The 19,056-nt window shown below is 37.9% G+C and overlaps 2 protein-coding genes across 10 annotated transcripts in view; one reads left to right on the top strand and one right to left on the bottom strand.

Annotated features, from left to right (window-relative positions):
- Nucleotides 1-4,604, top strand: part of ELF2 (E74 like ETS transcription factor 2) — a 113,566-nt gene extending 108,962 nt beyond the window's left edge. For all 8 annotated transcript variants that reach the window (XM_012766297.3, XM_012766300.2, XM_076010614.1 and 5 more), the window contains 3 exons: nt 258-450; nt 1,605-1,955; nt 2,853-4,604. In XM_012766297.3, the coding sequence (XP_012621751.1) occupies nt 258-450; nt 1,605-1,955; nt 2,853-3,477 (1,169 nt within the window). In that variant the 3' untranslated portion in view covers nt 3,478-4,604. The remainder of the gene's footprint in view (nt 1-257; nt 451-1,604; nt 1,956-2,852) is intronic.
- An 8,683-nt stretch (nt 4,605-13,287) lies between these two features.
- NOCT (nocturnin) overlaps nt 13,288-19,056 on the bottom strand; it is a 46,285-nt gene continuing 40,516 nt past the window's right edge. For both annotated transcript variants that reach the window (XM_076010616.1, XM_020280198.2), the window contains exons 2-3: nt 16,841-17,110; nt 13,288-15,287 (exon numbers count right to left, since the gene is read on the bottom strand). In XM_076010616.1, the coding sequence (XP_075866731.1) occupies nt 14,452-15,287; nt 16,841-17,102 (1,098 nt within the window). In that variant the 5' untranslated portion in view covers nt 17,103-17,110 and the 3' untranslated portion in view covers nt 13,288-14,451. The remainder of the gene's footprint in view (nt 15,288-16,840; nt 17,111-19,056) is intronic.

The raw sequence follows: 19,056 nt of genomic DNA on the forward strand, positions 1-19,056 counted from the left end.
TCTGGGATAGGGTGGTATATGATAGAACAAAGTCCAAGGCCTTTATTATATTAGCATCATAGCTGTAAACATACATAGAAGATACTCTTTTTTAAAAACTAGCAAAAGAGCATATTTAGAATTTTTATGTTACAATGAAGGATACTTTGTTTGGTTTTAATTATATATTAATGAATTTTGTTTTTTCTTTTTTTTTCACCACCTGTAGAAGCTGGTATATGTTAATTTTTAATCAATGTCTACCATTGTTTTTAAAGGAAACACAACCTATTTGTGGGAGTTTCTTTTAGATCTACTTCAAGATAAAAATACTTGTCCTCGGTATATTAAATGGACTCAGAGAGAAAAAGGCATTTTCAAGCTTGTGGATTCAAAGGCTGTCTCTAAGCTTTGGGGAAAGCATAAGAATAAGCCAGACATGAACTATGAAACTATGGGACGAGCTTTGAGGTAAAAACACAAATGAGCTAGTATTCAAACAGAACTTTTATATATCACTTTATATTGTTTATTAGCTGTTTAAAAAGAAGCTTAAAATCTCTTACAACTTTTAACTGTGGGGGAAATTCTAGAGGAGTTTTTGGCTTTTGGAAGTAGGTAGGGAGAGAGGAATTTGGTCTAGTTGCTTAAAATTTTAACATCATTGGAAAATCCATTTTTGCAGAAAATGCTTTTGTACTTGGGACTATTGTTGGCTTTTAAAAAAAGTTAAACAAAATACACTTTACAAAGTTAGTGTGCATTTTAGTTCCTGTAAGTTTGTTATAAATAAATGAATCTTTTTTTTTTTTTTGAGACAGAGTCTCACTCTGTTGCCAGGGCTAGAGTGCCGTGGGGTCAATTTAGCTCACAGCAACCTCAAACTCCTGGGGTCACAAAATCCTTCTGCCTCAGCCTCCCGAGTTGCTGGGACTCCAGGCATGTGCCACGATGCCTGACTAATTTTTTCTATATATTTTTAGTTGTCCATCTAATTTCTTTCTATTTTTAGTAGAGACGGGGTCTCGCTCCTGCTCAGGCTAGTCTAGAACTCCCGACCTTGAGCGATCCTCCTGCCTCAGCCTTCCAGAGTGCTGGGATTATAGGCGTGAGCCGCTGTGCCCAGCCTAATAAATGAATCTTGATATGAGAATTTGTTAAGTTTTGTCAGTTTGAGAAACCCACAAAACTTTGTCATTTAATGTTCTTCTAATTATAGATGTTGTCACATGGTTTATGTGACAGTATTGCCATATCATCTTTACTAAGTGTGGCTTACGGCAGCTTTTCCATATAACATCAGATTGTTTTTATAACCTGTGTAAATCAGAATAGAATTTTTACCAATGTCAGTAAAATATTTTGTATTTAAGTTAAATTATTTCCATTAAGAAAGAGAATGAACTTTTAGCTACTTTACAGATCTCAAGGTTATAGGACCTATGACACCAGGTTCCAGCTTCATTCCTATTCCAAGTCTGTAATCTTTTTAGCAGTAAGAGGTCCTTTTTTCCCTTATCTCTTATAGGAATAAGTAAATGTTTTTATTAGTATCCACTGTACATGGTCTTATTTTTTAAAATCAAATATATACTTGATTTATTTAGTATTTTTTCCCCTTACAGATACTACTACCAAAGGGGAATTCTTGCAAAGGTTGAAGGACAGAGGCTTGTATATCAGTTTAAGGATATGCCCAAAAACATAGTGGTGATAGATGATGACAAAAGTGAAACCTGTAATGAAGATTTAGCAGCAGCTGCGGATGAAAAATCATTAGAACGAGTGTCACTGTCTGCAGAAAGTCTCCTAAAAGCAGCAACCTCTGTTCGTAGTGGCAAAAACTCATCTCCTATAAACTGCTCCAGAGCAGAGAAGGGTGTAGCTAGAGTTGTGAATATCACTTCCCCTGGTCATGATGCTTCATCGAGGTCTCCTACTACCACCACATCTGTATCAGCTACAGCAGCTCCAAGGTATGTGAGGCAAACCATTAGTTGTAATGTATTTACTTGGTAAAAATGAAATGTCTGTTCTAAAAATCCACTGTTGTCAGGACTTTGAAAACTGCTTGATATTTTAAGTGTATTTTTTTTTTTGAGACAGAGTCTCACTTTGTTGCCCAGGCTAGTGTGAGTGCCATGGTGTCAGCCTAGCTCACAGCAACCTCAAACTTCTGGGCTCAAGCAATCCTCCTGCCTCAGCCTCCCAAGTAGCTGGGACTACAGGCATGTGCCACCATGCCCAGCTAATTTTTTCTATATACGTATTAGTTGGCCAATTAATTTCTTTCTCTTTATAGTAGAGACGGGGTCTCTCTCTTGCTCAGGCTGGTTTCGAACTCCTGACCTCGAGCAATCTGCCCGCCTCGGCCTCCCAGAGTGCTAGGATTACAGGCGTGAGCCACCTCGCCCGGCCTAAGTGTATTTTTTATTGTTAAAGTAGATGTCTCAACTAACCTGAATTGGTTTTTATGGTTTTATAGATGGAGCTTAATGTGGGCTTAGTTTTTTTTTTTCTTTTCTTTTTTTTTATTTCGGCATATTATGGGGGTACAGATTTTAAGGTTTCAATAAATGCCCTTTCATCCCCTTCCCCCATAAGTCTGAGTTTCCAGTATGACCATCCCTCAGAGGGTGCACATCTCACTCATTATGGCTTTAGTTTTTTTAATATATTTGCTTTATGGTATTTCACATTGTAAATTTCAGGGATTGCCAAAGATCCAAATTTGCCAAAACACATTTTACATTTGTAAAATTTGAGAGCACTAGTTTTAATATATTTTGGATATGCATTCATCCTTTGCTGTGGAGACCCATTTTCTAATTTAACATTAAACATTATCAACTTTTTTCTTTCTAATCTTCTAGGACAGTTCGTGTGGCAATGCAAGTACCTGTTGTAATGACATCATTGGGTCAGAAAATTTCAACTGTGGCAGTTCAGTCAGTCAATGCAGGTGCACCATTAATAACCAGCACTAGTCCAACAACAGCAACCTCTCCAAAGGTGGTCATTCAGACAATCCCTACTGTGATGCCAGCCTCTACTGAAAATGGAGACAAAATCACCATGCAGCCTGCCAAAATTATTACCATCCCAGCTACACAACTTGCACAGTGTCAACTGCAGACAAAGTCAAATCTGACTGGATCAGGAAGCATTAACATTGTTGGAACTCCATTGGCTGTGAGAGCACTTACCCCTGTTTCAATAGCCCATGGTACACCTGTAATGAGACTATCAGTGCCTACTCAGCAGGCATCTGGCCAGACTCCTCCTCGAGTTATCAGTGCAGTCATAAAAGGGCCAGAGGTTAAATCAGAAGCAGTAGCAAAAAAGCAAGAACATGATGTGAAAACTTTGCAACTGGTAGAAGAAAAACCAGCAGATGGAAATAAGACAGTGACCCACGTAGTGGTTGTCAGTGCGCCTTCAGCTATTGCCCTTCCTGTAACTATGAAAACAGAAGGACTAGTGACATGTGAGAAATAAAATAGTAGCTCCACCATGGACTTCAGATTGTTAGTGGTAGTACTGACATAAACATTTGCAAGGGAAGTCATCAAGTCAAGTCAAAGAAGACTTTAAATAAAACATTTTTAATGCATATAAGAAAACAATCAAACTTACTGGAATAAATTACCTATCCCATGTTTCAGTGGGAAATGAACTATATACTGAGATGCTGACAGAAAACTGCCTCTTACAGTAGGAAACAACTGAACCCATCAGTAAGAAAAAGGATTGAAAGGGACCAAGCAGCTCACTACGATAACATTTCACACTAAGACTTGGAACACTAACATTCTGTAAGAGGTTATTTAGTTTTCAGTGGGGAGGGGTTGGGATGGGTGATCTCGTTGTTACATATAGCAATTTTTGATGCATTTTATATGCATACCAGCAATTATTACTGTGCTTGCACAGTACTCACTTAACTGGTGCTACGTGAAGACTCTGCTAATATAGGTATTTTAGAATGTGAATTGAAGAATGGATCCAAAAGCTTCAGAAAGAGGATAGCAAAAAAGATCTAGTGCGATTTTTTTATATATATATATATATACATATATATATATATCATATAGCTTAAGCTGATTTAAAACAAAGGCCTTAGACTAATTTTCGGTTTTCTTTCTTGAAATAAGCTAATGGCTTGTTTGTGTAAAGCTTTTTTATTAAAAGAAAAATTTTAAAAATCTTGTACCTAGCACAGTATTGTTATAGAATTTACATGTAACATTTTATATGGTAGTTTAAGTCTGTCAGTTTCTTAATTGTGGACAAATTAACCGTTGGCTCTGGCCTTTTGCTGTAACATGCCTGTGTCACTCACTTAGCCCTGGCATCTGTGCGGACATAACAGTTTCAGTTCTACTGTCACTTGGAATTTCAGGCTCAGCATGAATTTTTGTCAGGTAACTCTAATACCTGGAGTTTTCTTTCTTCTTTTCTTTTCTTTCTTTTTTTTTAGTTGAAGTTTAAGAGGGAAAGTACCAGTGTTCAAATTTGAACTATAATAGTTTGTATATTCAACATTTGAAGTATATTCTATTTTGTTGTACTCTTGTTTCAAAGTGTATTCAAGTAGGTTTTCTGAAATATAGAAATGAAATTTATCTTCTGTTTTGGTCTCTGGTGATATTTTTAACAATATTCAAAATAGTATATAGAGGTGTTTCAGTTAAGAAGTCCTCTATATCTCCTTTCCAACTACTGTGTGAAAAAATTCTACTTCTGTTTTGTTCGATTATATTTGGCAAATATCTGCATGTTGCTGCCTCCTTTTTATTACTATCATGAGCTGTAATGTTCTATTTATCATAATGAATTTTGTATTTTAGTTGGCTGCACTGAAAGAATTTATATTTTTAAAGACATTTTCAAATCAGACCATGTTTCTCAGTCAGACCTTTTGAGAGTAAGAACAAATAATCCTGTGGCCCTTGTACAGATTAGAAAATTAAGATGTGAGAAGGATTACACGAGTTACCTAATTTTCACACAAAACTAGGTCTTATCACTCCATATCATAATGCTCTTTCTACCACAAAGGCAAGGTGTCTATTTTTACATTTTTAGAGATTTAAATGAACTGCTACTTTATTTTTTGGCCTTTAATTATGCATTTGATCAGATACGACTTTGGTCAACAAAGATTTTTATAACTGCTCACTTTCTATTCTTTATCTTTTTCATAAACATACCTATGGTACTTTTTTTTTTTTTTTTTTTTTTTTTTGAGACAGAGTCTCGCTTTGTTGCCCTGGTTAGAGTGAGTGCTGTGGTGTCAGCCTAGCTCACAGCAACCTCTCAAACTCCTGGGCTCGAACGATCCTTCTGCCTCAGCCTCCCGAGTAGCTGGGACTACAGGCATGTGCCACCATGCCCGGCTAATTTTTTATATATATATCAGTTGGCCAATTAATTTCTTTCTATTTATAGTAGAGACAGGGTCTCTCTCTTGCTCAGGCTGGTTTTGAACTCCGGACCTTGAGCAATCCGTCCGCCTCCGCCTCCCAGAGAGCTAGGATTACAGGCATGAGCCACCGCGCCCGGCCCTATGGTACTTTTTAATAAAAGCTCAAAACCACTTGATTCTTATCCCATTTGGGAGTTACTTTTTTTTTAATTTAATTTTTTTTAGAGACAGAGTCTTTCTGTATTGCACAGGCTGATTTTGAACTCTTGGCCTTAAACACTCCTCTCACCTCAGGCTCCTGAGTCTCTTGATTACAGGCAGGAGCCACTGTGCTGGCCAAAGGAGTTAATCTCAAATTCTTCTTTTTAAAACACTTCCTAAATATTTCAGGTTTCAAAATCAATACTATATGCTTTGGCATTTATATCTTCTTTTTTGCTGCTTTCATTGTTTAGTTTCATAATACCTTTTTAGGGCAAAGATTATGTTTTATGCCATACCTGGTCCTCTCTCCATGCACTGAGCAATACTCAAATCAGACAGTTAACTGATTTTGGTAACATTTGCTAAGAATGTAAGTCACATGCTATGGAGGACAGTTGAAGACACTTAAATTTTAAGTGAATACTTTCCTTCTGTGCTGTATTAATTGGTTCTAACTAGGTTTAGCCAGGCCTACTTGGTATACCTCCATCACTCTACTGGAAATTGCTGTGTCTACTTTAGAATAAGTACATCTAACATGTTGACAGTATATACTGACCAGAATGTTTTTGCATATTGAAATATCAGTGGCATGGCTCCCCACCACCTGCCTGTCCCCTTAATACTAAAGCTTTTAATCTCAGTATATAAATTTAATTTCAGTTAAATCAGTATAACATAATTATATTTGCTTTTTTATGTCCAGCGTGTCAGACAAAAGCCACAGAACCATGACTTGATGCTACTGCATCTTCCAGCTTCACTAGGTCTTTGAATTATGATCACCAGTCTATTTATTTTTTAGGTAATTTCCTAGCAACAATTCTGGCCTTCACCACCCTTCTCACCAAATGACCAGTATCCCTCCATTTCTAGACCCCTTGCTACAGAGGATTTATGTATTCTCCAGCATACATTCTTACTGTCTGGGGTGCCCTTCCTCACGTACTGAGCATCTCCCTTTAACACCTCATTAGACTCCTTCTTCCAACAATTAATAGCCAGCCTATCATTGTGTCTTTTCTCTTCAACTAATTGCCTGCAGTCTGAATTCTGGCTTAGGAACAGTTCTCAGCCAGCCACAGTGGTGTGCATCTGTAATCCCAGCTACTCAGGAGGCTGGGGTGGGAGGATTGCTTGAGCCCAGGAGTCAAAGATCAGCCTGGGCAACATAGCGAGATCCTGTCTCAAATTTTAAAAATTAAAAAACAAGTCTCAGTGAAATCTCTAATAACCCAATTGTCAAATCAAATAGGCACTTCAGTTTTTCATGTGATCTCATGTCTCAGCCTACTTCTTAAAACTCAGTTGGTTTTCCATGTTCACTTCCTGCCTAACCAACTCTTCTTTCTTAGTCTGCTTCCTGTTGACTTTCCAGGAAAGTCAACAGACACTTTCTGTCTACAGGTCTCTCTTCATTATAGAGGAGTTGTAGATCTAGAGTTATCTAATTGCCAACTGGTTATTTACTCGTGAATGTCCAGTTGATTCTCTTCTCTTTAAAATCTGTTCTTGGCCGGGCGCGATGGCTCATGCCTTTAATCCTAGCACTCTGGGAGGTTGAGCCGGGTGGATTGTTTGAGCTCAGGAGTTCGAGACCAGCCTGAGCAAGAGCAAGACCTCTGTCTCTACTAAAAAATAGAAAGAAATTAATTGACCAACTAAAAATACATAGAAAAAATTAGCCAGGCATGGTGACACATACCTGTAGTCCCGGCTACTCGGGAGGCTGAGGCAGAAGGATTGCTTGAGCCCAGGAGTTTGAGGTTGGTGTGAGCTAGGCTGACGACGCCATGGGCACTCTAGCCCGGGCAACAGAGTGAGACTCTGCCTCAAAATAAAATAAAATAAAACCTGTTCTTCTTTGCTCAATAAATGACATTACCAGCAACCACTATTCATCCCAGAAGCAACCTGGGTGCCATTCTAGACATCTTACCTCCTGCATTCATTCACTAAAGTCCTGCTGATGTAGTATCTAAGTATCTTCCATTCTCACACTCTATTATCCTTATTTGTCTCACCAAGCCTCCCTCTAATCCATTCTCTATGCTACCAGCTGAGAGCTTCTAAATGTGAATTTCATCATTCATACCATTGTGATTGCATCTCTTGCTGAAAAGTTAAAAGTCCTAAAGCATAACATTTAAAGTCCTTTGATGTGGCATCTGCCTATCTCCTAAGCCTCATTCTGTTGCTGCTTTTAGACATCTCTAGGCTGCGGACATACTGACATATTTTCTCAAATATTCTAGGCACCCATACCTCAATGAGCCATTCCATTGACGGCTTCCGTCTGGACAACTGTCTTTCCTCCTTCACCTAGATTTGAGTTCAGTTTTATTTACTGAGTTGGAAGTGACAGACATTGAAATCAAAATTTCTGAATGAAATAGACTTGGAAACCACTCCAGGTAGGGCATGATCCACTCTGAGTGAGCTCTGAATAGAGATTGTAAAGAGTCAAGTATATAAAGACAGACTGGGGAAGAGGAAAAAGAATCAGCAATGCAGTCAAGGACTGTTAAGAGAACAAACAGGACAGATGAGGTAACATTTTGAGATATGGTGGACAGCGGTATTAAGTGCAACAGGAAGAGCAAACAAGGCCAAAGAAAAAGCCACTGAGACTGACACTGACAATGAGAGGGTAGTTCTGGTAAGGGGTGGTGGTAAAGCCAGAATGTAAGGGATGGGCACTTGGTACATTACTTGGAAGGCCTGCCTCTGACACTGCATACTCCACCTAGGAGTATACATTTGTGATCACTTTTATATAAACAAGTCATGTTTAGTTACTAAAAATTGTATAAACTTATTTCCAGAGACAAAGTTTTGGCTTGGGGTTATTGATAGGGTATCTTGTGATCCCTTTGCTGTAAGTCTCCTGTCCTACTTTTATGAAGGTAATACAGAGCACATTATTTTGGGAAAGCAAGAGTAACCCTACTTCACTTTCACAGCTATCAGAGCAACTTTTCCTTTATTAGTTTCTAACCATTCATAGTACTGCAAGTCCTCTGTGGTTGTGATTCACCGAGTCTTCAGTCCCTTTGTTATAACCAGTGTCCCTCCTAATTAAAACCTATTATATGTTATAGGAGTTCAGTACACAGTGTTATAAACCCTAATGGTAGAATAAGATACTGTTCACCTTTTGCAAGGGTATTGATTTGCTTCTGATCTACATAAAGGCTCCAAACCTTTGAAACACTCAAGGGAGACTTACTTCACCTATAACTATCTTTCTGAATGCTGGAACTTAGTAGTAATCCTGTGGGTTCAAGACATAACAATAATATATCACAGCTTCCAAAGTGAAAGCATAATACAAGTGAAACATAATTATTTAATGCAAGATGGTCCATATTAAAAACAAAAGTATAAACAGGCTATAAACTAACAGCAGAGTTGTCTTCTCCCAAGATACCATTTGTTCCCATTGTGCTGTTTGTTTTAACTTGGAGAGTATTTTTTGTATTTCAGAAGGTTTCTTTAATGAAGTGATACCAGCACTGTCCAAAAAGGTAAAATACTAATCTGTTTTACATAATCTGCAAATTATTTCTGAGTTGTAGGATATTAACTAATTCACTGAATTCACTGGTAACTTTGCTGCACATTAGAAATCTCTGGGAAGCTTTGAATAATCCTGTTGCCCAGGTCATAGACCACACCAATTTAATTCAATTTTGGGGATAGAGAGTCAGGAATCATTTTTCTTTTCTTTTTTTTTTTTTTTGAGACAGAGTCTCACTTTGTTGTCCAGGCTAGAGTGAGTGCCGTGGCGTCAGCCTAGCTCACAGCAACCTCAAACTCCTGGGCTTGAGTGATCCTTCTGCCTCAGCCTCCCGAGTAGCTGGGACTACAGGCATGTGCCACCATGCCCGGCTAATTTTTTATATATATATCAGTTGGCCAATTAATTTCTTTCTATTTATAGTAGAGACGGGGTCTCGCTCTTGCTCAGGCTGGTTTTGAACTCCTGACCTTGAGCAATCCGCCCGCCTCGGCCTCCCAAGAGCTAGGATTACAGGCGTGAGCCACAGCGCCCGGCCTCTTTTCTTTTTTTCAATTAGCTTTCTCAGGTTGAAATTTTAAAAGGTGATTTTATTGTGCAACAAAGTTTGAGAATTACTGCCTTATAGTTAAGGAGAGCCTTAGCATTTAGGGATTTGTGCCAACTGAAGCATTTCTAAAATGTTTAGTGGACAAAGGTAATTGGAAGTTTGTCTATTAAGTATTGCAAATGGCCTCTAAAAAGCTTATATACAGTATATTTTATAGATTCAAAATCTTTTTTCTTATATTTAAAATCTCTTTAATTAGGATGAATCTTTAGAGTCTTATGAAACAGTACTCCATGCTAATATTGCCTGTCCCTTCAAAGAAATTACTTTGGAAAGCTATATACTAATGCTAATAATGCTACCGTTGTTCAAAATACTTTTGAATTGCTTCCTAGAGCAGAATCTAAATACTAAAAATATTTAATAGAGCAGATTATCTGTTGAAGATCTTGGTTTTAGAAATACCCAAGTCATCTGAGGTTAATAAGATGTGAATCAAGCCAGGTAATGCCACATTTGGTTCAAAATGAGATATGGCTAGAAAATTCACACTGGTTTTCTTAAAAGTTTTATAAACATACAGAGGCAGTTCCAAAAGTATCAAAAATATTTTGAGGCAATTGGCAGCAGTAACTCAAATAGTTTTAAAGTTCAAATCAGAGTTTTAGAAAGCCTTAGAGATTATTCCCTTTAGTACAAATGAAGAACCTAAGGTTCAGGAAATTTTTTTGACTTATCAGTCAGTTCAGCCCTACAAACAACTCATCCTCTGACTCCCAGTTTAGTTTTTGCCTGAATCTTCACTCTCTCCTATCCAAGAAGGGGTGGGGCCAGGGAGGGAAATAAGGTTAGTTTCCAAGTTAAGTCTATTCTATCATGTAATGATCCTTACTTTCCCACAAACTTAATTTTAAAATATTCCAGAATTTTGCTGGGTGTTCTCTTTATTTAGGTTTACCATTCTGTAGCAACCAGAATCAAATGTCAGACATATTCCCTGTCCAGTCTTCTTACAGCACTCTTCTTGATTGGTATTTCTCAGTATTAAACATACAGGACTCTGTAATCGTATTTCCACCTTCTTGTATGCAAGTTGTCTAGATCTTAAAGCCTGAATCTATTTAATGCGGCAAGATAATTTAATCAGCATTCTGCTTAAATTTTAGATGGTTTACATATTGTATGAATAAATGAAAGTCAACAAAAATAAATAGGTAGAAGATTAGGCAAAGAAAAAAGGATGGCAAAAGAAGAAAGTTAATATACAGAATACATGCCATAAAATGTTACACAGTAATTAAAATTCAGCTATAAACTTTGGTTTTGAATGTCTTGGCAGTCAAAACAAAAAAGATAATCTGTTGAAATTCATATGGTCCAAGTTTTACCAGATGCTTACAAGCAGCAGAGCTTTTCCTAGCATTCTTGTTAAGAGGAATGGCTTTCTTTGCTTTGCATGTCTAATTGTACATGAATATTTTTTCAGGAAGTAAGTTTTCCAAAGATATAGGGGGAACAGCCTGGAGTTGTGGGTATTAAACTGTTTTGTCACTCAAAGGCAGATATTTCTATTTTGCAAATCAAAATAGTATTGACAACCTCTCATGAAATTAAAGAACCTAATCACCAACCCACAACCTCATACCTGCCCTAAAGGAGGAACACTGGGTGGAAGGGAGAGAACAACCAATCTCTTGTCATTCTGTCAGCCCCTCCACCTATTCTAGGCTTTAATTTCTACTAATGCTATTGGTTCTGTCTTTTCAAATTGAAGCATTATTCTCTTTGGCTAAAAACAATTTGGAGTGGGTTGTTATGAAATGAAGTGTAGGACCCTTCCGTTCATGTTTTGGGACTTTAAGCATTATTATTCAGCTACTTAAATATATATGTGTTTTACAGACATATCACAAATTCGAGGTCAAGAGGACAGGTATAATTATATATTCTGTGGATGAGAAAACTGTGGCCCTAGAGATGAAGTGACTTGTTCAGGGTCACAGTGGTCACAGCTAAGTATTTTCACCTATAGCTTGTGCCCTTTGAGTTGTTGCTTTTTCACCTCCCCTTATTTTATAAGCTCAAGCTCCAGGCCTTTGCCATTTTGGTGTTTAACCATTTTTTACTTAACAAAAATCTCTTGCTACTATCTACCTACTCTAGATAAAAAGCCTGACTATACCATGTTTTTGTACATGTCATTAAAAAGAGTTCATCAGAGCTCCGTATGCAAGCCCATTCATTTTTTGGATGCCTTTAATAAAACTCAAATCGATTGTGATTATGAGCATGTTTTAATTTTATCTCTTTGTAATTTTCTCAAGTCTAAGGCACATTATATGTAATGCATATTTATTATTATATGCAATAGTCCCCCTTCATTTTAAATCTTGGATGTTTTAAAAAAATGGTTCGAATACAGAATATTTGCCATTAATTTCTTTAGTTTGAAACACTACTAGAGTAGCTGTTCTTATTGCTTCCTTAAAAAAAAACAAAATCATCAAAGTATGAAAACAGTATCAAATATTCTACTTTTGGCAAAAAACTAACCTTTATCAGAATAAATGAAATCCACTATATCATCCACTGCATCTTCTAATATTGTATGTCTACTACAAAAGTATATAACTTATGTGTTTGACCATTTGACTATTTTTCCTTGAACAAATCTCTTGCTCTCCCACAATATCACTTTTCTCCCCATATGTACTCACTCAAGGCCAAGGGAACATGGAGGTGGGGAAGAAGCAACCACTTTGGAGTCAAGACAGACCTGAGTTTGAATCCTAGCTTAGCTGTTAGCTGTCACTTTGCCCAAATTATTTGACCTTTTGAGCCCCTATCTATAATTTCAGAGTAGTTTTAAGATCATACATAAAGCTCTTAGAGCCATAGGTAGGAACTCAAGTGTTAGTTTCCTCTTATGTATATGCCATAATGCTTTATTTAAATAAATGAGACATTTTTTACTGCCACCCTGTAAGAATGGAATCTACCGCAATGTGGCATGAAGGAAGCAAATATCCATGCCCCCCTCACACCCTCTTCAACTCTGCAGTTTACCTTCTTTTAAGACTGTTATTTCAGCAACAATCAAGTATATCAAAGGAAAAGTAGAACCAAAAGGTATAGGGGGATGAAATAAGAAATTTATGCATCGAACATACTTAAAAATTTAGAATCTGTACTTAGTTCTGTAGAACAGATTTGTTATTTGCCATTTTGCCTTCAGGTTATTCTGATAGTCCCTAAGGCAAAGCTGTCTACAAAGAAAGACTTATGGTAAAGTGAAAATATGAAATTCAACCCAACATGATTTATATATACTATTAAAAAAACCTCATTTGTTTCAAAAGTGGCTCTAATAATGCAGAATATTGGGTGATCCATTTGGGGGAACTCCCGCCTTGGTGCTGAGATACCACATAAGTACAGCAATAGGTGCATGCTGTCAGCTTGCAGCTAGAGGGCCACCTTTGTCCACTTTTAAAAATGAAGGTTCTGTGTGTAAATGGATAGTGTGGGTTACCATGTAACAGTATTAAGAGATCAAATCTACTGCCAGATTCTTTTTGGACTAAAAAGACAAGATACTAAAAGCACTAGCTTTAAAAGACCATTTATTAATAATATTAAGTATTAACAACTCATGAATTAAAATGTTTATCAATTTATTACCGATAGGTTATATTGTCTGGAAGAGGCTTCCTTCACCTGTTACCTTTACCACTTGTTTTTCTGGTAGAGGAGAATTCCAGGTTACCTTTTTAACTTTTTACATTCTTTCTAGATGTTTTGAATGACAGTATCTGGCTGTTTTAGAAATTTCAATGACAGCTTAACAGGCTTTCTAGGAAGATTTCCAAGTTTGGAAAGAAGGTCCCACTGACTTTCTTAGCCACTGCCACATAACAGCTCCTAAATAACCTATTATGAAAAGCACATTCCAATACAAATAATGATGACATTCAGTGACCTAAACATATACCAATATTATTCCAATGAAAAAGTTTACATAACAGTGATTAAATAATGAAAACATTAATTGAAAATTGGAATCTTGTCAACAAACACATGGAGAACATGGAGACATAGCAAGGATTATTTATGAAGAATGTATCAAGACCTGATGATACTTAAGTAACAAAAACTCCAGGCTAAATATAAATAGTTCCTTTGTACACATTTCGTTAGACCCCAAAGGAAAACATTTTAAAGCTTTAAGAAAATTACTATAAATTACTTTCTCTATAACTTATGTTTTGCATGGTTCTAAAGTGTTCACAATGCTGTAATTTATTTACTTAATTTTATGACAATATAAAAAATAAATACTGCCATGCATATCTTGACATTAAAAAAACCGTTAAATAAATAACTTAAAATGCAGTCTAGAGAAATTACTCCTATATACTTTATTGTTCATTAAGAAGGACTCAAGCAAGTTTGAGTTTTTATAGCATCCTCAAACTGAAAAAGCTTCAAAATAAGCCAATCTAATGCCCTTAAATGATCAAAATGTAATGCTAAGGGAAAAGAAAATACAAGCCAAAACTGGAGTGCAAACACCTTTTTTGCTATAGGTTTTAATTGAAAAGATTTTCGAACTAATGGGATTCTTTCCCAAGGGCATGCTGGAGACATGGGAAGTGAAATGATAGAAACTTTCCATGTCTCTGTCCTCCTCAGGCAACTTCTTATCCTATTTCAGTTTCCTGAAACATCCCTGGTTAAGACTCTAGTGATTAAAAAGACTAAGACAAGCATTTATAAAAGTCCATCAGGTTCCTCATTAAAGCTGAAGTCACATACTAGAGACAGGTGGTCTGAAGGATAATTGAAGGATGGTAGCCGGTTGGGTCCAATCTGTTCTTCGGTTAGCAAATCAAGAGCTGACCTTACACTTAGTGCATGTTTAGAATACCAGATATAATCCAGGGTATGCCGGCACTCCCCTGAGGTCCGGATCTTCCAGGTGGTATATGGGGGTTCTGACTGCCCATCAGCACTCAGCAGCTTGTAGGCGCTGTTCAGGTTGAGGCTGGAGGAAGCAAAGTGTTTGTAGACTTCCTCTGTTGGCTCTGCATTGAAGTCCCCACAAACAATAAGTGGAATCTTGGTGCCTTGGGTGATGCTTTGCAGGTTTTGGAGAAGGTCACAGCCTTGAGCTGATCGAAACCGCTCCCAGCCAGTGCGTGCTTTTAAGTGGGTGACAGCAATACAGAACTGTCGACCTGACTCCTTGCACTCTAGGGTCTGTGCAATGGCCACTTGATTGGTTTTCAATGTCATGGCTGTCAGCCTAATATTGGCACTGCTGACCAGCTTGAATCGGTTTTGGAGAAAAAATAAGGCACAACCATCTGGACCATTGTTGTGTTCTACATCTAAACAAGGTGACCAGGGCTTGGGGAAAAACGTGCCTTGATAGCCCAGTCTACTAAGGAGTGGTTGGAAGGTGTCAAAATAGTGGTCCACCTCTTGGAGGCACAATATATCTGGCTCGTAGGCTAGGATTTCTTCTAGGATGAGACATTTCCTTTCTTCCCATTTGAGTGCTTCAACAGGGCATTGTACAAAGTTGTCTTTGCCTTCTCCAAGAGCTGAAAAGAAAAAGCTGGTCAGCTGTCAGCTACTACAGAACCATGACTTCAACATACCTGGGAGTCTCTTTGGGCTTGATACCACTCGAGACCCTCAGAATGCTTCCTCTGCTTTAGAGGCTTTGAGTAATTCTCTGCCTAAACTGCATTAACTCATCCAAACTAAAAAACCGATCACCATCTGGATGAAGCATGCAATTGATCATCTTTTGTATTAAAACTATTTCAAGGCCGGGCGCGGTGGCTCACGCCTGTAATCCTAGCTCTTGGGAGGCTGAGGCGGGCGGATTGCTCAAGGTCAGGAGTTCAAAACCAGCCTGAGCAAGAGCGAGACCCCGTCTCTACTATAAATAGAAAGAAATTAATTGGCCAATTGATATATATATAAAAAATTAGCCGGGCATGGTGGCACATGCCTGTAGTCCCAGCTACCCGGGAGGCTGAGGCAGAAGGATCACTCGAGCCCAGGAGTTGGAGGTTGCTGTGAGCTAGGCTGACGCCACGGCACTCACTCTAGCCTGGACAACAAAGCGAGACTCTGTCTAAAAAAAAAAAAAAAAAAAACAAACAATTTCATGTAACTATATTCCAGGATATAAGTAAGATCTTTGGTTTTAGCTTTAATTAGGAAACAGTGTTCATTGCAGTCCCAGGGATCTATGTCAAATGAAATAAATATATTTAACTCTAAATACTATAACATGAACTATAATAAAACCATGTGAACTGATAAAGACACTACTCAGAATGAATGGGACCTGTTTTAAATGTACAGCCTTTCCTACTTATCGGTGAACACCTGGAAAAATAAAAGAATCAAAGATTGAAAAGCCAGGGAGTACTCCCTTCTTTTCCAGCAAAATCAAATAAATCAGAGCTTTTTTCCTTAAAACTTCAACCACTACATAAAAGGCAATTGCTACAGAAAGTTGACTGATGCATCTGTTTTTTAATTTGGCAGACCTAGGAAATAGGTCCTTTCTACCGTAACAAAGTAATATCTTAATGAACAGAGAACTGAAGCAATAACCTTTTTGGCCTCAAGTTATACAGATGAGTTTGAATGAGACTCTGGTTACAAGTATACCTAGATTCACTATCTTCCAAAAAAGCTGCTATTCCCTGGAGAAAGTTCTAGGTTACTGATTCCAGGTTACTAGTTTCTTCACTGCAAATGCTATCTTAGTGCTATGGACTGAAAGCTGGAGGCAACAGAAAGGTTAAAGCTGTTCCACTGATTTGCCTAATAAAAAGACATGGTCCTTTAAATTTGGATCTGCTGGGAAGTAGACATTGTTCTCAGCCCACAAACGGAAGGTAAAGAACTACTCTTTAGTTGCTGGCTTTATTAGTGAAAACTAAATGACTCTCTTTCCCAACCTCCCCGTCTGGGAATTACTCATGCTGCTCTAGTCACCCCATTCTTCTACAGCCCCCTCTACTCACACCTCTTCCCTCCACATAAGACCCAAGTCAGTACATTGGGCATGTGCAGAAGCAGAAAGGAAGTTACCGCAAATGTAACTGCTCAGGCACAAAAGCATCAGACATACCTTGGGCGAGGATATTCCACTGCATGACCCTAATAGGTGGGTGTCTACTGGGATAATCTGTCCTCAGATCCACAAAATCCCTCTGGAACCGGGGAGGTCGAGTATGCAGGACAGCCCTGCATTCCTCAAGAAGTTCTTTAGGATCAATGGGCTCCAGGTGTTCTGGATCAGGTGACACCAAATACTCTGGGTGCTGGGAGGCACTGCTGCTGTTCAGTGTCTTGGCGAGAGCACTGTAGAGTCTGCTTGTACCGTTTCCCATGGAACACGCTACAGAAAAAGAAAGCACAATTAATATACCCAGCTCAATTGCAAGATAAAGCATTTGCTGTCCATAGAAACCACGAGTTCACTTTAGGGCAATGTTGCCCAATTCTTGTATAAAACCATTTCTATAGAGGTAGATTAAAGGAGTTTCCAGATTCCAGCTTTCTAATAGGACGGGTAATTTAACTACTACTGTTAAAACTAATGTCAAATTAACAAAGACAACTACTTATAAGGAAGAAATGCCTTTTTTAACCTAGGATTTGTCTTTCTAATTTATAAACCCAGTCTTACAAAAGCATAGCTTAAAAAAGCCACATTCATTTTTCTAAAAAGAACTCAAAGACTAGTTTGTAAATATTAGAAATGTTAGAAAGCCCACATTAATCCTGGGGAATAGAGTAGGTTATAGCAAGCTGCGCCCTAGTAATCTCATCTGCACACATCCCTCTGTTATGGAAAGTAATGGCTGGATTAAATTTCTCTTAGATGTTAAATGTAAATCAGGGCTTGGGCTTTTGTAGAATTTTGAACATCACTGAATAGTATCCAGTATCAATTGCTGGATTTTTAAAAATCCAGAATACCACTTTCTCATGAGTTGTCCATGTTTTCTGGGATCCTGGAAAAAGAGTGAAGAAAAATGCAGGAAGCACCAATTACACTGTCTCCATGAGCATTTTTTTAGTGCTTTGCTTTTTATCTTAATAGATTTTAATTCATTAAGGAGAACAGAGGGCAATCTTCAACTAATTAGCATGAGAGAAGTTGTATCTGTCAGTTCACTGGAAAGCAGCTGATTGCTCTTTCAGAGGTCAGCCATGTTTTCTCTTCATTATAACATAAATTAGGGGCACGTTTTACTTGCAATAACATCCAAGATTCTGTGCATGATGAATCCTGGTACCAAGCAATCTGGATTTCCTTACCCTATCTATATCTTTGCCCTCTCTTGAACAACACAAAGTTTTCTTTATAAAATTTGCAGGCTCACTGACCACATCTCAAATCAGCAGTCAATCAAATTCACTGTGGCAGGTCACAAAGCAAATTCAAATATTCACAACTAAATGTCTTTGAACACCTAGGTCTATGAGCATGAGAGCATGCTCTTGTGTTCCTTTTCCTCAACTCAAGGTAGTTTTTTGTGCCCAGTAAGAAAACTAGACTAAGGCAAAGAAACACATTGGTTTTCCCAACACTCAGGTGTGTGTGCATCTGCAAGCAAGTGTGTTCACCCATAAACACACATACACAACTGCTTCCAGGTGCTTGATTTCAATATTTTAAACTGATCCATTTATTTATGTGAGTACAAGGGCCCAAAGGAAGAAACTGTCTTCTTGGCTGGCAGCGCAACTTTGAAAGTCTCTCTTCTGGTACTTACAGTTTTTTTAAAAAACAGTTAAATGTCCTAGTCGTTCCCAAGTGTGGTTCTCCTGATCAGCAGTGTCAGTATCACCTAGAATCATGATCTCCAACAGTGCGCCAGCGTGTCCCAAGGCACCACGGCACGCTCACAGGGGCACTATGGTATGTTTTAAATTTGAAATAAACAGTGATATTTGACACCGTCAAACTCCAGGCAAACTGCTCTGTATTCCTTCTGATGACATTGTATCTTTGCCAACCTGAGTTTTGGGGTGAGTATTATGGTAAAAACCAAGTACCATGCAAAAAATGAGTGTGGAAAAAGAAGGTTATAGTAACCAATAGGAGTCCAATGTTTGAGGAGTATGTGAAGTCAGAAAAACAATCCTGAACCACATTTCCTTCTAAAAATTTTAGAAAACTCAATTTCACATAAAGAGAATAAGGAAGAGAACATCACATGAGACAGTGAAAGCATGCCAGAAGACATGCCCAGAACACAAATCAGACTGTACCCTATTGCAAGGTGAGCTCAAAGTCATTAAGAAAATGACTTTGAGAAAGAATAACCTAAATCA

The sequence above is a fragment of the Microcebus murinus genome, chromosome 15 (assembly GCF_040939455.1).
Source record: "Microcebus murinus isolate Inina chromosome 15, M.murinus_Inina_mat1.0, whole genome shotgun sequence".
Taxonomy (NCBI): domain Eukaryota; kingdom Metazoa; phylum Chordata; class Mammalia; order Primates; family Cheirogaleidae; genus Microcebus; species Microcebus murinus.